The following is a 21,993-nucleotide window of genomic DNA, read 5'->3' on the forward strand; positions in this document are numbered from 1 at the left end:
TGTGAAGGCACCAATAATGCTGAAAGGTACATACAGGTTTTGGAGCAGCATATGTTGCCATCCAATCAATGTTATCATGGACGCCCTTGCTTATTTCAGGAAAACAATGCCAAGCCACATGTTACCACAGCGTGGCTTCGTAGTACAAGCGTGCCGGTACTAGACTGGCCGGCTTGTAGTCCAGACCTGTCTCCAAACGAAAATGTGTGGCGCAATATGAAGCCTAAAATACCACAACAGAGACCCCGGGACTGTTGAACATCTTCAGCTGTACATCAAGCAAGAATGGGAAAGAATTCCACCTGACAATCTTCAAAAATTGGTCTCCTCAGTTCCCAAAAGTTAACTGGGTGTTGTTAGAAGGAAATGCCATGTAACATAGTGGTAAAAATGCCCCAGTTGCTGCCATTAAATTCTAAGTTAATGATTGTGGAGAGACGGAGCCGACGAGCCGACAACAGGCTCGGACAAACGGTGGTCCTGCCCAAGATGGCGGCCAGGAGACGGAGCATGCAGCGGAGCAGAGAAACGGGGCCCGCCTGGAGCGACACTGCAGCCATCAGAGTCAGGTGCGTAGTTCACACACCTGCTCTCAATCCCTACATCTTCTTCTACAGCATGAAAGGGGAGAAGGAGGAACAATCGGGGCAGAGTTTGGAGAGGAAACCACGACTAATAAAGACCACGAAGACGACGAGAGAGACCCAGATATAGATGAGCCCCCGCGGAAGACACAGCCACCGGCCACTGAAAGGTGCGCCCCGACGAGCAGGAAGAAACGGCGCGCTAGAAATTGGCGCGACCGACTGGCAAGAAAATGTGTTTATTGAAATAATAAACCAGAGTCAAACCTGCTACGATCCGTCCTGCATTGAATGTCACTGCAACTGCAACTGGAGACATGTGACAATGATTATTTGCCCCCAAAAAATTAAGTTCTTCAGTTTCAACATTAATTATCTTGTCTTTGCAGTGTATACAAGTACAACCCATTTTATTCAATTGAATATAAGTTGAAAAGGATTTGCATATCTTTGTATTCTGTTTTTATTTATGATTTACTTAACGTGCCAACTTCACCGGTTTTGTACATTATATTATTCACCTAACAGTGCATTATATCACTAATACTACCAGTACTTCTATCAATGTTGGGAGCAGTATTCATATATTGATATAGTCATTTGTTTTTTGTCTATTTACTGTAATATCATTATTTTCAATAGTAGTAACTAAGTATATATGTGTACTGTTATGTTGTGTATTCTATAGTATTTGTACATGTATTTTCATTCCTAGCAATACTCATGTAATTACTTGTACTTATTTTAGCATGATTATTAATATTAGTAGTACTAGTAATAGTACTGAGTAGATATATTGATTATTACAGTGTGTGCTGTATGGCTGCTGTTTCTCTAACGCCGTGGTTCTCAAATGGGGGTACGCGTACCCCTGGGGATACTTGAAGGTATGCCAAGGGGTACGTGAGATTTTTTTTAAATATTCTAAAAATAGCAACAATTCAAAAATCATTTATAAATATATTTATTGAATAATACTTAAACAACATATGAATTTAAATTCATAAACTGTGAAAAGAAATGCAACATTTTTTGTGTGGACATGTTCCATAAATATTGATGTTAAAGATTTATTTTTTTGTGAAGAAATGTGTAGAATTAAGTTCATGAATCCAGATGGAACTCTATTGCAATCCCCAAAGAGGCCACTTTAAGTTGATGATTACTTCTATGTGTAGAACTCTTTATTTATAATTGAATCACTTGTTTATTTTTCAACGAGTTTTTAGTTATTTTTATATCTTTTTTTCCAAATAGTTCAAGAAAGACCACTACAAATGAGCAATATTTTGCACTGTTATACAATTTAATAAATAATAAACTGATGACATAGTGCTGTATTTTACTTCTTTATCTCTTTTTTTCAACCAAAAATGCTTTGTTCTGATTAGGGGGTACTTGAATTAACAAATGTTCACAGGGGGTACATCACTGAAAAAAGGTTGCGAACCACTGCTCTAACGGGACAGGTGGGGGCGCGCAGCCCAACTGTGTGCGCGCCGTTTCTGCAGCTGGACCCCCCCTCTCGCTCTCTCCTCCCTCTCCTCCTCCGAATCAGACCAAAAGAACCGCCAAGCCGCCATTGGGACCGACTTGTCCTCGCGTGGGGAGGTTTTGTCCACGATGAGAGACTACACGTCCACCCCGAACCATGGAGACTCGTGTATGGCCTGCTGCCAAGTGTGTGTCTTCTTCTTCACTGCAGTCCTCATTGTCGCAGAGAGGACGGCGCGTGAGTCCTACCTGGGACACACACACACACACACACACACACCTCAATGCATGCAGAAACCAGCCAGACGTGTGTGTCATGGGTGATGCACAATGTATATTTTCAACGCAACTCTGAGGTAAAAGTTGTGTGGTTTCTGTGTGTGTGTGACGTCACTGACTGCAGCAGCACAGTGCTACACCCTGCTGCACTGCATGCAGAAGTGCAGACTCATGCCATGCTTTCCCCTCCCTGTTGTGCCATCATTCCTGTATTCGACAATAACACTGACCTTTTTGCAGCATACTTGTACATAATAATAATAATAATAATACAATGTATGTCCTTTTCCTGCAGTGATCTACTGCTTTGTGTACTATCTGTGGGTGGGTCATAACTACTGTTATGCCCATCTCGCTGGCTTCACTGCACTCTTTCTGCTGCCAGGTGAGATGATACTGTACACACTGAAGATCAGGGCTGCATATAAAAACATTTAGGAATGCCAATTTGATATCATTTATTTTTAAATGGATTCATAATATAGTTATAAAAGATTGATTTATTTTTTTATCAAGGATGGGGTCCCCAGTGGCTCAGCTACTTGTGGTATCTTTCCGATGGACGAATACGCAGAAAGTCTCTCACCTGGACCCACATACTGCACCTAGGTATCTTCAAAAGGTGTGTTGAGCACACTGTATGGAAGATGATATACAAAACCTAAAACCAGTGAAGTTGGCACGTTGTGTAAATTGGAAATAAAAGCAGAATTCAGTGATTTGCAAATCCTTTTCAACTTATATTCAATTGAATAGACTGCGGTGGTACAGGGGCTGGTGTGTGTGCCTCACAATACAATGGGTTTGATCCCGGGCTCGGGAGTTTGCATGTTCTCCCCGTGACTGCGTGGGTTCCGTCCGGGTTACCCCGGCTTCCTCCCACCTCCAAAGACATGCACCTGGGGATAGGTTGATTGGCAACACCAAATTGACCCTAGTGTGTGTCAGGTTCAAACACCGATGACATCTATTAAACAGACAAGAAGCAAAGAATCAGGCGGAGACAATTTAGCTCATGAGGAGAACGCATGGAGCTGCACACTCAGTTACAGTCTCGCCTTACGCTCTTAGGTACAGCTCCGCGTTCCTCTATTTATTCAGGAGTTCCCCAGTCAACATCACACATCATGCAAAGCAGCTCTAATACGCACAATACTTGATGAAATGTGCTGGGGGCCTTGTGATTTCTCCTTGTCTCTGCTTGGTCTGCGTGCTGTTGTCTTATCTTCGTTGAGGTACTTGAAGTCCTTGGCTGTTAGCGAACTAAAACAAAGATAACATCTGCGGCTGAGGCCACCCGTCATATGCCGTGGAAGATTAGAAGTTATATCCTTGCACAGATAGAAAAGTCTAACTTGACCACAATAGATAATAACTGTAGAAAAGGATTTTAAGCATAAGAGTTGTGTGATAACTTATAAATAATTATTTTAATAGTGTGTGAATGTGAATGCAAATGTTGTCTGTCTATCTGTGTTGGCCCTGCGATGAGTTGGCGACTTGTCCAGGGTGTACGCTACTTACCGCCCAAATGCAGCTGAGATAGGCTCCAGCACCCCCCGTGACCCCGAAAAGGACAAGCGGTAAAAAATGGAGGGATGGGATGGACTGCAAAGACAGGATATTTAATTTTCAAACTGAGAAACTTGTTTTTTTTTTGCAATTTATCATTAACTTAGAATTTATTGGCACCAACACATTACAAAAAAGTTGGCACAGGAGCATTTTTACCACTGTGTTACATGGCCTTTCCTTTTAACAACACTCAGTAAACATTTGGGAACTGAGGAGACCGATTTTTTAAGCTTCAGGTGGAATTCTTTCCCATTCTGGCTTGATATACAGCTTAAGTTTCTCAATGGGAGACAGGTCTAGACTACAGGCAGGCCATTCTCGTACTCTTTTACTATGAAGCCATGCTGTTGTAACATGTGCAGAATGTGGCTTTGCATTGTGTTGCTGAAATATATGTTGCTTGAAAAACACATGAAACACATGAAAAATATGTTGCTTGGATGGCAACATATGTTGCTCCAAAACCTGTTTGTAACTTTCAGCATTATGGTGCCCTCACAGATTTGGAAGTTACCCATGCCTTAGTCACTAATAAACCCCCATACCATCACAGAGGCTGGCTTTTGAGCTTTGCATCTGTAACAGTCCGGATGGTCCATTTCCTCTTTGTTCCAGAGGACACAACGTCCACAGTTTCCAAAAACAATTTGAAATGTGGACTCATCAGAACACTTTTCCCCTTTACATCTGTACATCTTGGATGAGCTCGGGCCCAGCGAAACTGGTGGCGTTTAAATGTGGTGATATCCTTTACATGCTGATGTCGCTTTTTGATGCATTACCGCCCAAGGGATCAAATGTCCGTAATATCATCGCCAATGTGCAGTGATTTCTCCAGATTCTATGACCCTTTTTATAATATTACGGACCGTAGGTGGTAAAATCCCTAAATTCCTTGCAATAGATTGTTGAGAAATGTTCTTAAACTGTTTGACAATTTGCTCATGCATTTGTCCACAATGTGGTGACCTTTGCGCCCATCCTTGTTTGAGAATGACTGAACATATCATGGAAGCTGCTTTTATACACAATCATGGCACCCACCTGTTCCCAATTAGCCTGTTCACCAGTGGGATGTTCCAAATAAGTGTTTGATGAGCATTCCTCAACTTTCTCAGTCTTTTTCGCCACTTGTGGTAACTTTTTTGAAACATGTTGCAAGGCATCAAACTCCATCAATCCATCCATCCATTTTCTACCACTTGTCGGGGGGTGCTGGAACCTATTCCAGCTGCATTCAGGTGGTAGGCAGTGTACACCCTGGACAAGTCGCCACCTCATCACAGGGCCAACACAGATAGACAGGCAACATTCACACTCACATTCACACACTGGGGATAGGTTGCCAATCAACCTATCCCCAGGTGCATGTTTAGTACCCAGAGGGAACCCACGGAGTCACGGGGAGAACATGGAAACTCCGCACAGAAAGATCCTGAGCCCAGGATCGAACCCAGGACCTTCGTATTGTGAGGCACACGCCCTAACTCCTGTTCCACCATGCTGCTTGCATCATATTCCAAATGAGCAAATATTTGCAAAAAATAACAAAGTATTTCAGTTCGAACGTTAAGTATCTTTTCTTTACAGTGTATTCAATTGGATATAGTTAGAAAAGGATTTGCAAATCATTGGATTCTGTTTTTATTTACAATTTACACAACGTGCCAACTTCACTGATTTGGGGTTTTGTACAATAATAACAATACAGCGTGTGATGAATGTATGCACGGCCTGTGCAGGTTGTGGGAGTGCATGCGCCTACCAGACATGGACGCCTACGGAGAAATCATGCAACAGGCCGACGTGTCTGCCTTACGCATGTTGGAGGCCTTGGTGGTCACTTTACCTGAGACTCTGCTGCACACCTATGTCCTCATCTGCACTGACATTGGGGTCAAATCTCCAGGTATGAGATAATCTTATTTTACTGTATACTGTCTTACTTTCACAGTGCTAACATTACACATAGAAAATGAAAACATATTAACTGGTAACTTGGTAAGTTTCAATTTACGTTATTCTCAAAATATTGCAACATTATTCTCAAAATATCCCAACCGTATTCTTACCTATGAAGGTTCTCATTCATCCAAGTCATTGTCTTCTCAGAGAATTCAATCGATCGCAACTGGACTGCTTGGTTTGTCTTGGAAGACGTTTCGCGTGTGGCTGAACGATCGCTGTGGATCGACTATCGGGCAAACTCTTCAGGCTAAGACTCAGCAGTCTTCCTGCATCTCAGGGAGAAACAGCACTCAATTGAGAACAAAAATGTACAGATTCAATACAGGGAGGATGGATGGTACGAAAGAGGAGTGAGGGAAGCTATCTATGTCAAGGTTGAAAAACCATCCCTAAACAGAGGAAGTGGTCTAGGACACCCCCTGTCGCCCACATACAACACTGTCCTTTCAATCATTCCTAAAAGACTCTGCAATTTAGCCTCCAACACATAACAGGAGTAGAAACATTATTGTCACAGAAGATGACCAGAATGCCATTTGTGCTAATTTTTTTAATAACTGAATGGAATGCTTACTCAGGGGATTCCGACTATTTTGGACTGGTAGTAGTCCATCCACACAATACCTCAATGCTAATGAAGAAAATTTACATTTCAACTACTGCTGTTGACTTTGACAGTAAATCAATCAATCAATCAATGTTTACTTATATAGCCTTAAATCAAGAGTGTCCCAAAGGGCTGGACAAGCCACAACGACATCCTTGGCTCAGATCCCACATCAGGGCAAATAAAAACTCAACCCAGTTAAAGTTAATCGTTTGCATTAAAACCCTTGTTTTTCTAAATTCAATAGGGTAAACCCATCTTTGCCCTGGCACACCCTCCTGGTTTTTGAAGTATACCATGGCCGGCTCTACGGAGGGGCAAGAGGGAGCAGAGCCCCCTTGAATAAATGTCTTGCACCCTCAAATCAAAATTTGAGAAAGCAAATTTTAATAAACTCACAAAATTACTACATTACAAGTTGACAAAACTATCTGCACTAGCGGAAAAATCCGCCGAAAAAGGGACACACACGATATAGTAGTGTTGGCTTCCCTCTCATCCCTCCCTCCGCTGTGCGTGTATTCACCATTCCACAGGCTGCGCAGCAGACACACACCGGCACACACCCCTCAGCCCTCAGTAAGGGAAAAGGTGTCTACATTTATCATATACTTGTTAGGATGGGTGTATTTGTGTTGTCTTATCTGTCATAAACACGTTTATTGTCGCGGACTTTCTGTGCTACGGAGTTCCTTTTTTTTTTTTTTTTAACAACTTGACGAGAGCAGTGACAGCGGAGGCTCTGAGCAGCAGTGGTTTGGAAGGCAGAGAGCCTCCACTGTCCCTGTAACAAGCTACAAGTCATTTATGATGCTGTTAATGAGGGTAAAAATGAAACATAAGGTATATATCCTGCTTAGCAGTCCTCCTCTGCTGTCCTCTGTTCAGAGCGGAGTCCTTAGGAACGGCCCGTTTTACTTAGCAAAGGTCTGGCAATTGACTGCTGGAAATCTTTTTCTGTTGTTTTTCTTGTAATTCTACATAGTCAACCTTTAATGTTTCAATCTACATTTTTTAATGAACAAATTATAAGTTTAATTTGATATGACCAAGACACCTAAAAACAAAAACACTGCCGTTTTCATCAATTTACAAGCAAGTGGGCAACACATACATTGGAGTGAATTAATTTTGTGCCCAGATGAGTGCACACGTCCACTGCATGTGACAAACTGAAGACAAGTGACCTGTGTCTGCCAGACCCCTACTAAAGCCCCGCCCCAGGCTGTAGTCCTGTACTGTTGTTGTTTTTCTTCATGTAATCACAGCAGGTTTTTTCTGTTGTTGTTCAAGCTTACTTATTTTCTGCTCCAGCTTCCAGCAGCTCACAAAGAGGAAAGTTAATGCTCTGTAATGCATCCATTTTTCAGAGCATTTAAAAAGTCTAGTCCTGCTCCTGCATATAGTAGTAGTAGCAATGACGCTGCTGCTAGTACATCAGGGACAGCAGCTAGCAATACTGCACCTTTAGCACCAGCAAGCACTGTTTCTCCTGCACCAGCTCCCTCCGTCCCCCCAACAAGCGCTCCCCCAAAGCACCCTGCTCAGCTACCCAGTGACTTAAATGGCAACGCACCAACCCAGCAAATACTGGGTGGCTACACAAAGCGTGCATTTGGTACAACATTAAGATCATTCAATCCTGCCTGGTACCGCACACGACCATGGCTAGAGTATTCTGTGGTGCGAGACGCCTGCTTCTGTTTCCCCTGTCGGAAATATGGCAGCGCTGCTAATGTTCCCCCCCCTGAGGGATTGCCACCTTATTGTGGTCTGGGGGTTTGCGTGCCTCAGTGACCGTAAGAGCTATACCAGCAGGAGCTTAGTCTTCAGGTGGGACACCCAAGTTGGACAGGTCTGGAGGTAGAGGCCTGACAAAGTGCAATCCACTACTCCAGGATGGGGTGGGACACATAGCTAAAGACCCACTTCAATGAAGAAAGCATCGTTACTATAAGCACAGAAAAAAAAGTGCTGGAGCATGATGTGTACACATGATGCCCCCTTCACATTTCTGACTGCCCCCTCATATAAGCATGCCTAGAACCGCTCCTGGAGTATACTGTAAATATTTGGGGTTTTGGCACCAACCGTTAGACTAGATCTGACCATTCTAAGTCTTTAGAGTTAAAATGACAATGATTTTCACACACACAATGTGTGGCGAAATTATTCTCTGCATTTGAGTCATCACCCTTGATCACCCCCTCAGAGGTGAGGGGAGCAGTGGGCAGCAGCGGTGGCTGCGGCCGGGAATCATTTTGGTAATTTAACCCCCAATTCCAACCCTTAATGCTGACTGCCAAGCAGGGAGGTAATGGGTCTCATTTTTATAGTCTTTGGTATGGCTCGGCCGGGGTTTGAACTCACAACTTACCGATCTCAGGGCGGACACTCTAACCACTAGGCCACTGAGTAGGTCAGAGAACGAACTGATGAAGCCTACTCGAATGAGCGGAAAAACGTCTTCAAAGACACCCCAAATGGTCCAGTTGCGAACGATTGAACGCCCTGAGATAACAGTATTCTTGTGATAATACCATTTACTGTAACTGTTTGTTCTCTGAAAATTGCAACTTCATTTTCATAAAATCAAGACTTTTATGATAATATACAGCTTCATGATTGTACAATTTTTTTATCATACTGGATCTTTACTTTCAATAAAATGACAACTTTTTCTGATTATAGAACAATTTTTTTTTGTGAAATAATTACCTTTTTTTTGAAAGTAAGACAATTTTTTTTTTTTAAATAAGGCCTTTTTTCTTGATAATAGTACCAGCTATTCTGGTAAAATAAGGACATTTTAACATGAAATAATACCAGTTTGTTCTCAATGAAAAAAGGTTTATTTTAATTGTAATTGTACCAGTTTATTTTTGTAAAAGAACGGCTTTTTACTGAATATAACTGAAGGCTATTCTCAAAATAAGATCGTTTTTCTGATAAGTTTATGCTTGTAAAATACCGGTATTTTTTTTTTTTTTTTTTTTGATAAGTTTATTCCTTAGAATAACTATGCTTTTTTTTTTTAAAATAAAAAAAATATAACTTTATTCTTGTAAAATAAGAACTTTTTTGTGATAATAGTACAGATATATTCTTGTTAATTACTTTTTTCCGAAAGTATTACATTTGAATTCTTATAAAATGGCTTTTTCTGAGAATATTGCAACTTTCTTCTTTTAACTTAACGATTGACAATACTAAAACTTGATTTGCATAACATTATGACTTTCTACTGATAATAGTACAAGTTTATTATTATAAAATAAGGACCTTTTTTGTAATAGTACAAGTTTATTAACATAAAATAAGAACTTTCTTCTAACATCAATGCAACTTTATTTGTGTAAAATAGGGACTTTTTTAATAACAACACAACTTTTTTGTGATCATACTACAACTTTATGTGTGCAAATTTATAGCGTTATTTTTGTAATATCACCATTTAAATCCATATTTTTTGGGATTGTTTTCATCTTCTCATATTTCAGCGTCAGTGTGTTTTGCCGTGTGTTTGTTATCTCTGGCCTGGGCGTTGGTCCTCTACGCTCGAGCATGTTACCTCATCAGACCAGGTCATCTACAAATGACCCCTGCCGGCATCCTCTGCCGACTGCTTTGGAGGGTGATCACATTTATGATATTATGATATATTCTTCAATGATGGCATTAAAGGTATGCTGTATTTTGAAATATTATTTTGAAAAGATGATATTTATGTGTGTGCAGGTCTGTATGTTAGGCTCTCGATTTGGCGTCCTCATGCTTTTCACACGGGTCTTCAAACAGTGGGTCCTTGGCGTGATAGGTGAGTGTGTATGACAATTAAACTTTATTAAATCCATATACCAGTATATTTATACATAGTGTATGACATAGCAAGATATAAAATAGCCCAGCAAGGTATACTATTGCTTAGCTTAGCAATACATTTTAGATATTGATTCATGAATTATAAAGCTAAGTCATTTATGAAATAGTCTTTTAAGTAGGTAAATCATGAACTAGAATCTTGTGTTTTCAATTAATTTTAAATTATTCTTTTGTGTGAATTTATTGAAATTTTATTTGAATGAAAGCGTCTTTAAAAGTGTCATAAACACTCTCAAAGCCACATATCAAAACGGCAATCAATGAGGATTTGAAGACGCTGTGCTTGCAGCATCGTGAAACCATGCCCCTCAATAATTAACAAGGTGATGAAATATATAACTCGTTCATTAATTATATAATGAAAAAAAGTTCAAGTTTCATCCATCCATCCATTTTCCTACCGTTTATCACTTTCGTGGTCATGGGGGGTGCTGGAGCCTATCTCACCCTGGACAAGTTGCCACTTCATCGCAGGGCCAACACAGATAGACAGACAACATTCAAGATAAATAATAAATAATATATATTTTTAATCGTGCGGAAGGTGGGCTACACCCTGGACAAGTCGCCACCTCATTGCAGGGGCAACACAGATACACAGACAACATTCACACTAGCTGAGATAGGCACAAGCGCCCCCCATGACCCCAAAGGGAATAAGCGGTAGAAAATGGATGGATTAATGGATATATTTTTAATAATTGTATTATTTTTATTTAATATATTATTTCTTAATTTAAATAATTCATACAAAAACAATTCTTATTAAATAGAACACTAAAAATAGGAAACCCAAAAATGTATTTAAAAAACCAACAGTATAAGCAATGTGCCCTCCAATTTTTCATATGTGTGAGCAAACGGCAAAAATCCTTGAGCATTCAGTGGCGCACATGTGAGCGACGGCAGACGTGCACACTGTTATGCGCTTGTCTTTTTATTTGATTTTGTGCACGGCCTAGATTTGCTGTGCACAGAGGACGCGTGAGCAGTGTGCAATTGCACAGGTGCGTACCTAAGAGGGAACGTTGAGTATAAGTAATAACATCCATCCATCCATTTTCTGCAGCTTTTCCTGTTTATCAAGATCAAAAATATTTGTTTAATGTTTTTGTCCAAAATATATCTTTTTAAAAAGTGTAATTTTTTATTTATTTATTTTAAATATGAGTCAACTAAAAACTATATAAAAAAAAAAAATGTTATTTGGATGTGAATCGATTATTTTGAGCACCCCTACTGTGCAGCATTAATTATTCGGTGGCATGTTTCTGTTAGGCGTGCACTGGTTGGGGGCAACGTTTTGGATGGTGTCTCAGCAGACAGACATCATCCGTTCAACCAGTCGATGGAGAGTCTTCAATCTGATTCTCGGTGCCATTCACATCTTCTTCTTCCTCAATGTGAAGTACGGTCAATCCCGCTACCGCATGGCAGGGTTCTACCTGGTATGTGACTTCACATGAATACAAACATTAAGATCAAACTGGACCGCTGTCATCACCTGTGTGCTTTGTACTGTAGGTCATGTTTTTGGAGAACATCTTCCTCCTGCTGGCGTCCTCCTGGTTGTTCAGCATGGTGTCTTGGGATACCGTTGGCATTCCTCTCGCAGTCTTCTGCAGCTTTCTTATCGGTGAGGCGCGCAGACTGCCTGTCAGTAGTTTCATTTTGTTCTTTATATTTTGTTTTCCTGCATCAGGCTAATTCCTTTTCTGTTTGTGTCTTTTCTCTGTGTTTTTGCAGGTGTGATTACGGTGGTGCTCTACTATCGCTTTCTCCACCCAAAATCCTTTGAGATCTTCCAGAGTATTCGTCGCAGAGGGCTCAGCGGAGCGTGCACGGAGCGGGGATCTGTGCTCTCGCTGGACGAAAAAGTCACGCCTACTTTTCACCGCCATGCAACACTCTCCGGTCTGTTTTTTTTTTTCATTTGAAAACATATATGTCCACCATGGTGACAGTCGGTGTTGATCTAATTAGGGGGGGGCACCCTCATGGACCTTCCTCATCAGTGGGAGGGCTGGAGGCATCATCACTGGTTGCTGATTCGTTTGGCTCTAAAGACGGGGGACATAACTAATATCTGGTCCGCCTATGGAGAAGGTGGTCTTGCTGGACTCATGGGTTTGTCTGAAGAACTTCACTATGGCAATGAGCATCGACGCTTTCCTCAGGTTAGACCATTTCTCAGCCAGCAGGCTTCAAGTGCTCCATTCTGAACCAAAAATACGTTCATACTGTGGCGCAGTGGGAGAGTGGCCGTGCGCAACCCGAGGGTCCCTGGTTCAAATCCCACCTAGTACCAACCTCGTTGTGTCCTGAGCAAGACACTTTACCCTTGCTCCTGATGGGTGCTGGTTGGCGCCTTGCATGGCAGCGCCCTCCATCAGTGTGTGAATGTGTGTGTGAATGGGTAAATGTGGAAGTAGTGTCAACGCGCTTTGAGTACCTTGAAGGTAGAAAAGCGCTATACAAGTACAACCCATTTATTTATTTATTATTATATTCTTTCATGATATAACTACTTTATACTTGTACAATTACTACTTAATTTCTTTATAATCACAACATTCTTTGGATATTTCGACTTGCATTTTGTAATATCGCAACTTCATCCTAGCAAAATTACAACTTCATTCTCGTAATATTGCAAATGTATTCCTATGAAAATGTTATTAACTGTTATCTAAAATTGAAACGTTTTTCTTGTAATATCACACAATACATCACATAGTGATGAGTATTTCTTGTAACACTATGTTCTCCTACAGTAGGGGTGTCCAAAATAAAAAAATCTCAAAGGATGTGGGAGGTACTTTGATATTTTTATATATGGTTTTACCTTTACTAAAGAGACAAAAAATGTAAATACAGTAGTATCCTAAACTTACACTCTTAATTGGTTCCATGACGGAGCTCTGAGCTCAAACCACTTTTATCATAAATCAATGTCACCCTTTGAAATTAATTGTAACCAATTTATTTGGTGCCTGCACCCCATTGTCCCCAAAAACAATACTTTTAACATGTAACGTGAAGAGAAAAACAAACTTTAAGATTCGAAATATTATGTGAAGGCAATACAATTAAATGTATACTTACAACTTCAGTAGTTTTATGAAGTAATGTAATAATAATGTAGAGCATTATTGGAAACTGGACTTCTACAGTATCTCCTTCCAGCTGCTTCTCTGTCAAACACATCATCAGCATATCATATTTTCATTGATAAATGTCCACCATTTATATCTTATTTTAACATTATTGGCTGGGGTTAGACTCATTCTGCTTCAGTATGGTGCAGACTAGCAGTGCTATGCTCAAAGTTTTTTGCCAAGTCTGCTTCACACTCTGTCATGTTGTTAATGATTTATTTATTTAGTTCAATGAATATCATTCACTTTTTCTCGGCACTCTCCTTTATGCTCGCTTTCTTCCTTTCCATGATAGAAAAACAAAATGTATATGGATCTCTAACCATAAGCTAATGCTAGCGAGTAAGACCAGATGTTTTGGGCGGATCTTGCAGGGTTCACTGTAACATTTGCTACACCAACTAATGGCGGGGATGCTTGTAACTCAAATGAGCCGAGAAACAGCTCTAATCTCAAAGTTGGGGTACCACTGTATATATGTTTTATATTTTATATGTATATTTTTAAACATAAATACATTTATATGAATATAGCAAGACAGGTTTTGTATTACTATCAGTTATTAGTATCTTTTTACATTGTGCCTTTTTGTGTGCTTTATTTCCCCGTAAAAAACAAACCACAGGGTGCAACTTTAGACACCCCCATCTTAGTTATAATTGTTTTTGTAATCTCACATTGATCTCATGGAATTAGAGGATTTTCCTATTTAAAAAGTGCATTTTTTTCTTGTGATCTCACAATTTTATCTCATATTTTCCTTAGCTACTGCTTTACCTCTTAAAATATCATGACTATTTTTCCCATATTTCTTGTAAAATGTCAAAATACTTTAATCTAATGTCGCAGATGTATGCCCGTTAAATACCTTGCTTAAACTTTTTGTCTTAAAAGTACCACTTTTCTCAAAATTATTCGATTTATTGTAGTGTTTTCTACTTCCTAGCATCTTACATGAATTTCCTGTCAAAGTCCTGTTGACTGACAAACAAACATTTAGTTTACATCTCTTTGCAGAATTTATTTTATTTCTTTATTCTTTTTAACTTTCTTTGTTATTTTTATTTTTCACTAGGCTCCTCGTGTTGTACCGCACGTTCTTCAGATATCACAGCCAGCTCCTCAGCCACCCCCACCACGGGTGACCCCAGCTCCACAGGTAATGTTTCAGCAGCGTCTTCAAATTTAGTAGGTACACTTTTACCATCTCATAACAGTTTGCAAAAAAATAATACTTTTACACATACATCGTTGCCAAGTTTGCCTCTATCTGCACCCCGCCAGCAGGAAGAGGTGGTCCCACCACCCAAGCCAGCTCTCACCAATGTCATCGCCAGACCTGTGAGAAAAGCTCCTCCCACAACAATCCAGGATATTAGACTGGTTCCGGAGATCATCCCAGTGCATGAGGCCATTTTGGAAGACTCCATAGAGGAATTCAGTGCTCCATTATCAGACGAAAAAGGTTTGCACACTCCACCATTCTATAAGAGAGTACCGTACTCCATATTGTACTGTTTGGACTTATATGCAATACTATACTAGTCTATAATATGGTATGCTATACAATACCATGTGCTTTAATATACTTTTCTCTACCACAATATAATATACTATGCTAAGTCAGTCAATAGTAGACATCAACTGTATAGTATATTCACTGAAAGTACAATACAATACTATAGTAAGCTGTACTAAAATGCTATTCAACTGGTGGCCCTGGGTGCCAAATTTGGCCAAGGAATGACAAAAAGGTGGCCCATTAAGTTCAATTCAAAACTTGAGGGACAAACATTTTTGCAGGAAATTCCTAGAAACACAAGAGGGGTCCTGTTGTATATAAGAACTTGGACCAGTGTAAACACATTGGCAGATCCTTACGTTGACATTTTAACCATGCTAGCAAACATAGAACATTGGGGTCCCAACATGTGATTCTTCAAGCCAGCCCTTTAAGTCCTCTTCTTTTTGTGGCAGTTACACATATTTTGTCATGTGATTTATGTAACTAAGGTGTTGCTGTAGCTTGTTTACTTCAGATGTAGTCAGTAGTTATTTGTTCAACTTCTTTAGTTAGACTAGAAATGTTCCTCAAGGTTCCATTTTAACCCCCCCTATCACGAGTGGCTTAGCCGGAGTAGGACCCCAACGCAGAGCAGTAAAATAATTAAGAATAATAAAAAGAGCACTAAAAAAGGAGTGTTATGGTTGGAGGGAGTTGTGACTTCACAGAACCATAAGGAAGCAGTAGAGCTCTAAGATTTATTATATATACAAACAACATACATATATATACATATATATATATATATATATATATATATATATATATATATTTATATATATATATATATATATATATATATATATATATATATATATATATATAAAATAATCAATCAATAGTAATAAAAAGTAAACAAGAGAATGGTGTCACGACTCGGAATAAGGAGTGGACCCAGATGCAGAGAAGAAGTTCCAAAATAAAGCTTTTATTTTGAAATGACTTTTTTACCTCCAGAGCAAAAAGTATTTCGCAAGAATTAACAATATTTATGCGGAAAATAATTCCGGAAAAGGTCAATCAAAATCACTCCAAAAAATAGGAGGAAGTAACTAACAAGAGAATTAACTAACGATAAAGTCGTATAAAATGTAACAATAACATAGAGCGCTCCAACAGGAGGAAAAAAACAAAAGGAACTATATATGTACACTAAATATGAATAAACAGAAAAATCACTCTATCAATGAGGCAAAAAACGGAATTTAGAAAAACACAAAAACTCACCAATTAGGTTGGACGAAGGATAACAAAGGGCGCTCAAAGGAGGAAAAAGTAAACTCAAAATTACAGCAAAAAGACTTCTCGATCTGAAGAGGAAAACCAAGAAAAAGGCAAGACAATGATATCAATATGGACATGGGCATGGACGCTAGAAAGACACGTAAGCACGAGACGATCTGTCACAGGACAAGAGGAGGCATGAGCTTAAATAGGAAATGAGGATAATGGGAAACAGGTGGAAACAATCAAGGGTCAGGGATGACGTCAGACTGGTGACACAAGAGGAAGGGCCCGTGATCTGAAACAAGAGGATTTGCTTTTTTTTTTTATATAAAACATATAAATCACAAGACAGAAAAACTAAGACAAGACTTCCCTCACTGCTGTGTGACAAATGGAGTGTGACTAATCCAAAAAGAGTGTATGTGTGTAATTAATTGTTGTGTATTACCATGATGTGTTGGGCAAGAGGAGGGACAAAGCAGAAGAAGGTCTGTGAGACAAGCGGTAGGTCCGTGGGGCTGAGAGAGGCGTCAAGAGGTCCGTGTGCAAAGTGGGGGTCGAGTTACGAGGGAGGCAGTCCAAAGTCCAGGGAGAGTCGAGGCTTGAAGATGGAGACACAGGAAGCACTGCAGGAAACACAAAAGGGCATTAGATGCGGGATCAAGGAAGTCACAGGGAGTGATCCAGAATGCGGAGGGAAGCCGGACACGGTATGCTTACAACGTAACAGGATTACGTTCCGGCTAGGATCCATAGGTCCACTGGTCTTTATTAGGGATGATGCTCGAAACCGGTTCTCCCGATTGTTCGATAAGAAAAGAACCGATTCCATGGATTCGAATCCCTTTTTGAGAACCGGTTTCCGTTATTGAAGCCACTATACCATATTTTCACGACCATTGGGCGCACCGTATTAAAAGGCCCTGTGTCACTTACGGGTGCTATTTCTGTATTTAACGCATAAATAAGGCGAAGCGTATTTTTAGGTGCAGGCATGGTTAAACATATGCTTTTTTAGAACATACGCTAGCTTAAAACATACGGTAGCTTAAAACATATGCTATCTTAAAACATACGCTAGCATGCATGGACGCTGTTTTAATAAGGCAGCAGGAGTAAAGCTGAGTTCGGTTGTACTTCATTGAAGTATTTATCAATGTACTCAGATTATTTTTTGATAAATCCTCATCCACAAATCCATCAAAGTCATCATCTTCTGTGTCCGAAATGAACTGCTGGGCAAGTTCTCTATCAAACACGCCAGATTCCCGATTCTCTTTTTCAAAGTCTGTCTCGTTAGCCATTAGCATAGCAAGCTAGCACAACAGTAAAAGCCGACTTCTCTTGCAACGTTGTGCGTATCGGTTCGCTACCGTGCTGGTCCCCTTCTTCTCAGCAGTGTGCTTCATCGGGATGTCGAAAGTGACCGGCACCTCGTCCACGTTGGTAATGTGTTTGTCGACAGGTGGGCAGATTGCTGATCGCCCGAAGCCTTGCCGGCATGTGGGTGTGACACAACCAGCATGAGCAGGAGCGTGTCTCGGTGCGCTGCCAACGGAGGTGCTGGCAGACGCAGCTGCCGTAGAAAAGCGAGTTTGAGTCTGCACCGTGACAATGAGTTAGGAAACAATAACCACAGATGCACACTCAGGCCCTGTTTATCCTGGGTAAATCAAACCTTACCATATCCGTGTCCACACACAAGAATGCCAACATTTAAGACCCCACCGCCTCCGTCCGCCGGCGCAGCGCGACCTAGTATGCATGCGCAGAAAATGCGCAAGTCATAGTCACCTCCAATGTTGCTTTGTGTGCAAGTTCTTAGATTTAACTTATGTGAACAATATCCACGGTTGTGGTATTTCAATTAACTGGAATCCAGTGTGCTGCGGGGCCCTATTGTAGTGAATCAGACCTGAGCCATCATAAAATAAAAAAATTTTATTAGACACAGAAATAATGTGATAAAGAACAGGACACGTCTCACTTTTTTGCCTTCATCTTCATTGTCCATTTGTTTTTGGTGACTTTGTATACTCTGGATCTAGACGTTGAGTCCGGGACATACATGGCGGACAATAAAATATATAGTCTGCTTTTGCCAGTCCAAAAGCATTCGCTGTTTTCCGTAGTTAGTCTTCCCTCGACGGCCAGGTAACACAAAGCACACGCTACCTTTTTACAAGATCCACAGGAGCTCACATTCTCGTTGACTCTCCTTTGACAAATGGACATAGTTTTTTGCAAAGTAGAATCCTAGCTGACCCGGACATTGGAAAGTTATCTTTTGATGTCTGAGAAGTGTTGTATCCAAAATAGCGGCAATCACTTTCTCTGTACATGTAGAGGAATGAGAAACACGGGCATGTCTGGATGACTCACCTTCATATGTCATATTAGCACCGAGCTAGGAAACCGCTTTATTATGAAGCTGGCTGTGGCGTGTTCTTTCTGATGTCAATTCCTTTGTGGGGCACGGTCTTTCTGGCGTCACTTCCTCTCCGAACTCAGTTTGTCAACAATCAATGAGTCCATACAAAGCTAAGTGCCGGAGATTCAAGAAATACATGGCGCACTTACCCGTGTAAAAATGTGTCCAAGGAGGGGCACCTTAAATGCTGGTTTAGTGTAGCTGACACGGAGCTTAGGCTAAATAATTAATCGTTTAAGGGGTCAAACAACTTAGTGTAGACATGGCCTTAAAGTGTGAGGAACAGAAATAGCACACATAAGGAGTGGAGAAGTAACAATTAACACTACAACCGCAACACCGGGGCTGTGCCACAGGGAACGAGAAGTGCGAGTGGAGCCAAAGGAGAAAAAAAGCAAAGGAAGTACAGGACTGGAAGTGTGAACAATCAGAAAATCTGCTGTCGCAGAGTGAACAGACTGGAGAGTTTAAGTAATCAAGAGGAAATGAATATCAGGTGTGCACGCAGGTGGCCACGTCCCGTGACCCAAAAACCAGGCACAGCAACAAAAATAAAAGATGGGCGGCAGTTGATCTGCCAGAACATGACACTCTCTTTTTCATCATTTTGTCTGTTCAACTTGTGGCCCAGGAGTTCAGTTCAAGAAAACCTGTGAGAGACTCACATTTCTGCAGCAGATTTTTAAAAACACGACATTGCTGTCACAGAGACGATCTTTAAATTGCTTTTTTGCCGAAGGTCCTTGAAAAGCTGTCTCCTATTTCCACCTACAGACATCGGTAGGTTGTGAGTTTAAACCCAGCCGAGTGATAGCAAATACTATAAAAATGGGAGGCTTCACAGTGGCAGAGGGGTTAGTGTGTCTGCCTCACAATACGAAGTTCCTGCAGTCCTGGGTTCAAATCCAGGCTTGGGATCTTTCTGTGTGGAGTTTTCATGTTCTCCCCGTGAATGCGTGGTTCCCTCCGGGTACTCCGGCTTCCTCCCACCTCCAAAGACATGCACCTGGGGATAGGTTGATTGGCAACACTAAATTGGCCCTAGTGTGTGAATGTGAGTGTGAATGTTGTCTGTCTATCTATGTTGGCCCTGCGATGAGGGCGACTTGTCCAGGGTGTACCCCGCCTTCCGCCAGATTGTAGCTGAGATAGGCGCCAGCGCCCCCCGCGACCCCGAAAGGGAATAAGCGGTAGAAAATGGATGGATGGATGGATAAAAATGGGACCCATTAACTCCCTGCTTGGCACTCATCATCAAGGGTTGGAATTGGGAGTTAAATTGGCAAAAATGATTCCCAGGAACGGCACCGCTGCTGCCCCCTCACCTCCCAGGGAGTGGACAAGGGGATGGGTCAAATGCAGATGTCAAATTTCACCACACCCAGTGAGTGTGTGACAATCATTGGTACTTTAAAACAGCAAAGCGCTCCTGTAACTCTGACAAAATAAATAGTCTAAAATCAAATGTCCACTGAATCTGGAATGTGATCAAGGAATCTGGTTTTTCGGACTATACAAAATAAGACAAATAATGAAGGCAGACATAGCGCTCTTATAATTTGGCCCCCAAAGCAATCACTACTGTACTATATATGTTAAACTACACCAGAGTGTACATTAAATTTATGCTTGACATGCATCTATTTTGTAATGCTATGGTAAAGTGGTATGTTTAAGTTGTATGTTATACATTATGCAAACATCTACAATGAAATAGTTGCATGTATTCCCTAATATGTTCGTTGTGTGTTTAAAGGCGATGAAGAGTTTCAGAGTGCGGTGTACGGCTCTCCCACGCTGTCATCGCCTTACCAACCGGGAAGCTTGCGCCACATCGACAGTAATGCTGTCTCCCTTACGGAGAAGTCATCCTCTGCGGCTTCCTTGGATATCAAGACTCCCGTCTGGTCACCTGAACGTCGGTCCCCTCTACTTCTCAGCTCCCCTGAGAAGAAAGGGACCATCTCCTTGGATCCCAACACTACCTTGTATTTCAGTGCAGATGCACCCTCTCCCTCTACAGGGAGCTATCTGGGCTGGGGCTCCGAGCTGTCGCCCATCTCCACCTACAGAAGCCCCTACCGGATTAGGGAGGCTCGTTTTGTCACATCCACCCCACGCCCGGAGAGTCCAGGTCTGGCTCCGGTTGTTGTCATCCCTGCAACTCCAGGTACAACTCCACGCGTCACCCCTAGTGGAACCCCTGGTTCTATGAGCCCTGCGGCCTCTACGCCCACCATGTCCACTCCTGGCGGTGCAACACCTGGTGGTGCCAGTACACCGGGTGACCCGATAGTTCCACTTACTCCAGTCATCGCCCACGCCCGCAAACAGATAGTCCAGTTTGTGGACAGCAGAGAAAGGGCCGTGTAAAAAGCATGGAGGCTGTTCCTTTTACTTTGTAGGCAGAGTTACTGTAAGACGCACTCACCTGCAACAACATTAGGTACACATCCCAAAATTATCACGAATTCTGGTATTTTGGAATTTTCAATATTTTGGACAGAGTCTTCAGTCTACAGAGCATTATTAGTATGGTGTACCTAATGATGTGTCCAGTGAGTGTATTGTCACATCAAATATGAAGTACTTTTTTCCCTGATTACAAATACTCACAAAGAGTTTTTTTGGGTGGTAGTGGTGAACAATTACTAACATTCCCCGCTGGATTTATGTTTAAACCTAACCCAACACAACATTAGAACCAAAGTGATTAACTATATACTTTTTCAAACGGGTTAGCTTGTATAAAAAAACACACACACATTATTATGATGTTATTCTAAAGATGAATTTTTCTAAATAATGTATGAAATCAGTTTACATTAAATGCTAGGGTCCATAATTTATCCCTATCTCTTTTCTAAGACACTTGTATATTCTTATTTATACACAACAATAGCAGTTAAAAGTTGGTCACACATAGAAAAAACATAGATGACTAAAGAGCAAGTGTTTTAAATTGTATCTCTTAATCATTACTTTTTGATTGTGAGTTTTTATTGTGTACATCAGTGGTCCCCAACCTTTTTGTATCCGCGGACCGGTCAACGCTTAATAATTTGTCCCGCGGCCCGGGGGGGATCGGGGGAGGTGGGGTTGGAATCTTTTTTTTTTTTTTTTTTTTTCCTTTGTCATGAAAAAGGGAGGTTTTTGTGGTTGGTGCACTAATTGTAAGTGTATATTGTGTTTTTTATGTTGATTTAAGAAAAAATATATATATA

The 21,993-nt window shown here is 41.0% G+C and overlaps 1 protein-coding gene across 2 annotated transcripts; it reads left to right on the forward strand.

Annotated features, from left to right (window-relative positions):
- The first annotated feature begins 2,078 nt into the window (after positions 1–2,078).
- LOC133538176 (XK-related protein 5-like) lies at positions 2,079–21,843 on the forward strand. Of its 2 annotated transcripts, none has more exons than XM_061879553.1 (13): positions 2,079–2,316; positions 2,653–2,742; positions 2,874–2,979; positions 5,675–5,841; positions 10,008–10,141; positions 10,246–10,324; positions 11,668–11,837; positions 11,914–12,025; positions 12,136–12,303; positions 12,373–12,566; positions 14,623–14,706; positions 14,835–15,012; positions 20,526–21,843. In XM_061879553.1, exons 1-13 carry the CDS (start codon positions 2,208–2,210, stop codon positions 21,140–21,142), a joined length of 2,208 nt encoding a protein of 735 aa, XP_061735537.1. In that variant the 5' UTR covers positions 2,079–2,207; the 3' UTR covers positions 21,143–21,843. The 2 variants fall into 2 exon arrangements, with proteins under 2 accessions (XP_061735537.1, XP_061735529.1); XM_061879545.1 differs by having other exon boundaries at positions 2,080–2,316; positions 14,832–15,012.
- Positions 21,844–21,993: the final 150 nt, after the last annotated feature.

This window comes from Nerophis ophidion, linkage group LG02, assembly GCF_033978795.1.
Source record: "Nerophis ophidion isolate RoL-2023_Sa linkage group LG02, RoL_Noph_v1.0, whole genome shotgun sequence".
Taxonomy (NCBI): Eukaryota; Metazoa; Chordata; class Actinopteri; order Syngnathiformes; family Syngnathidae; genus Nerophis; species Nerophis ophidion.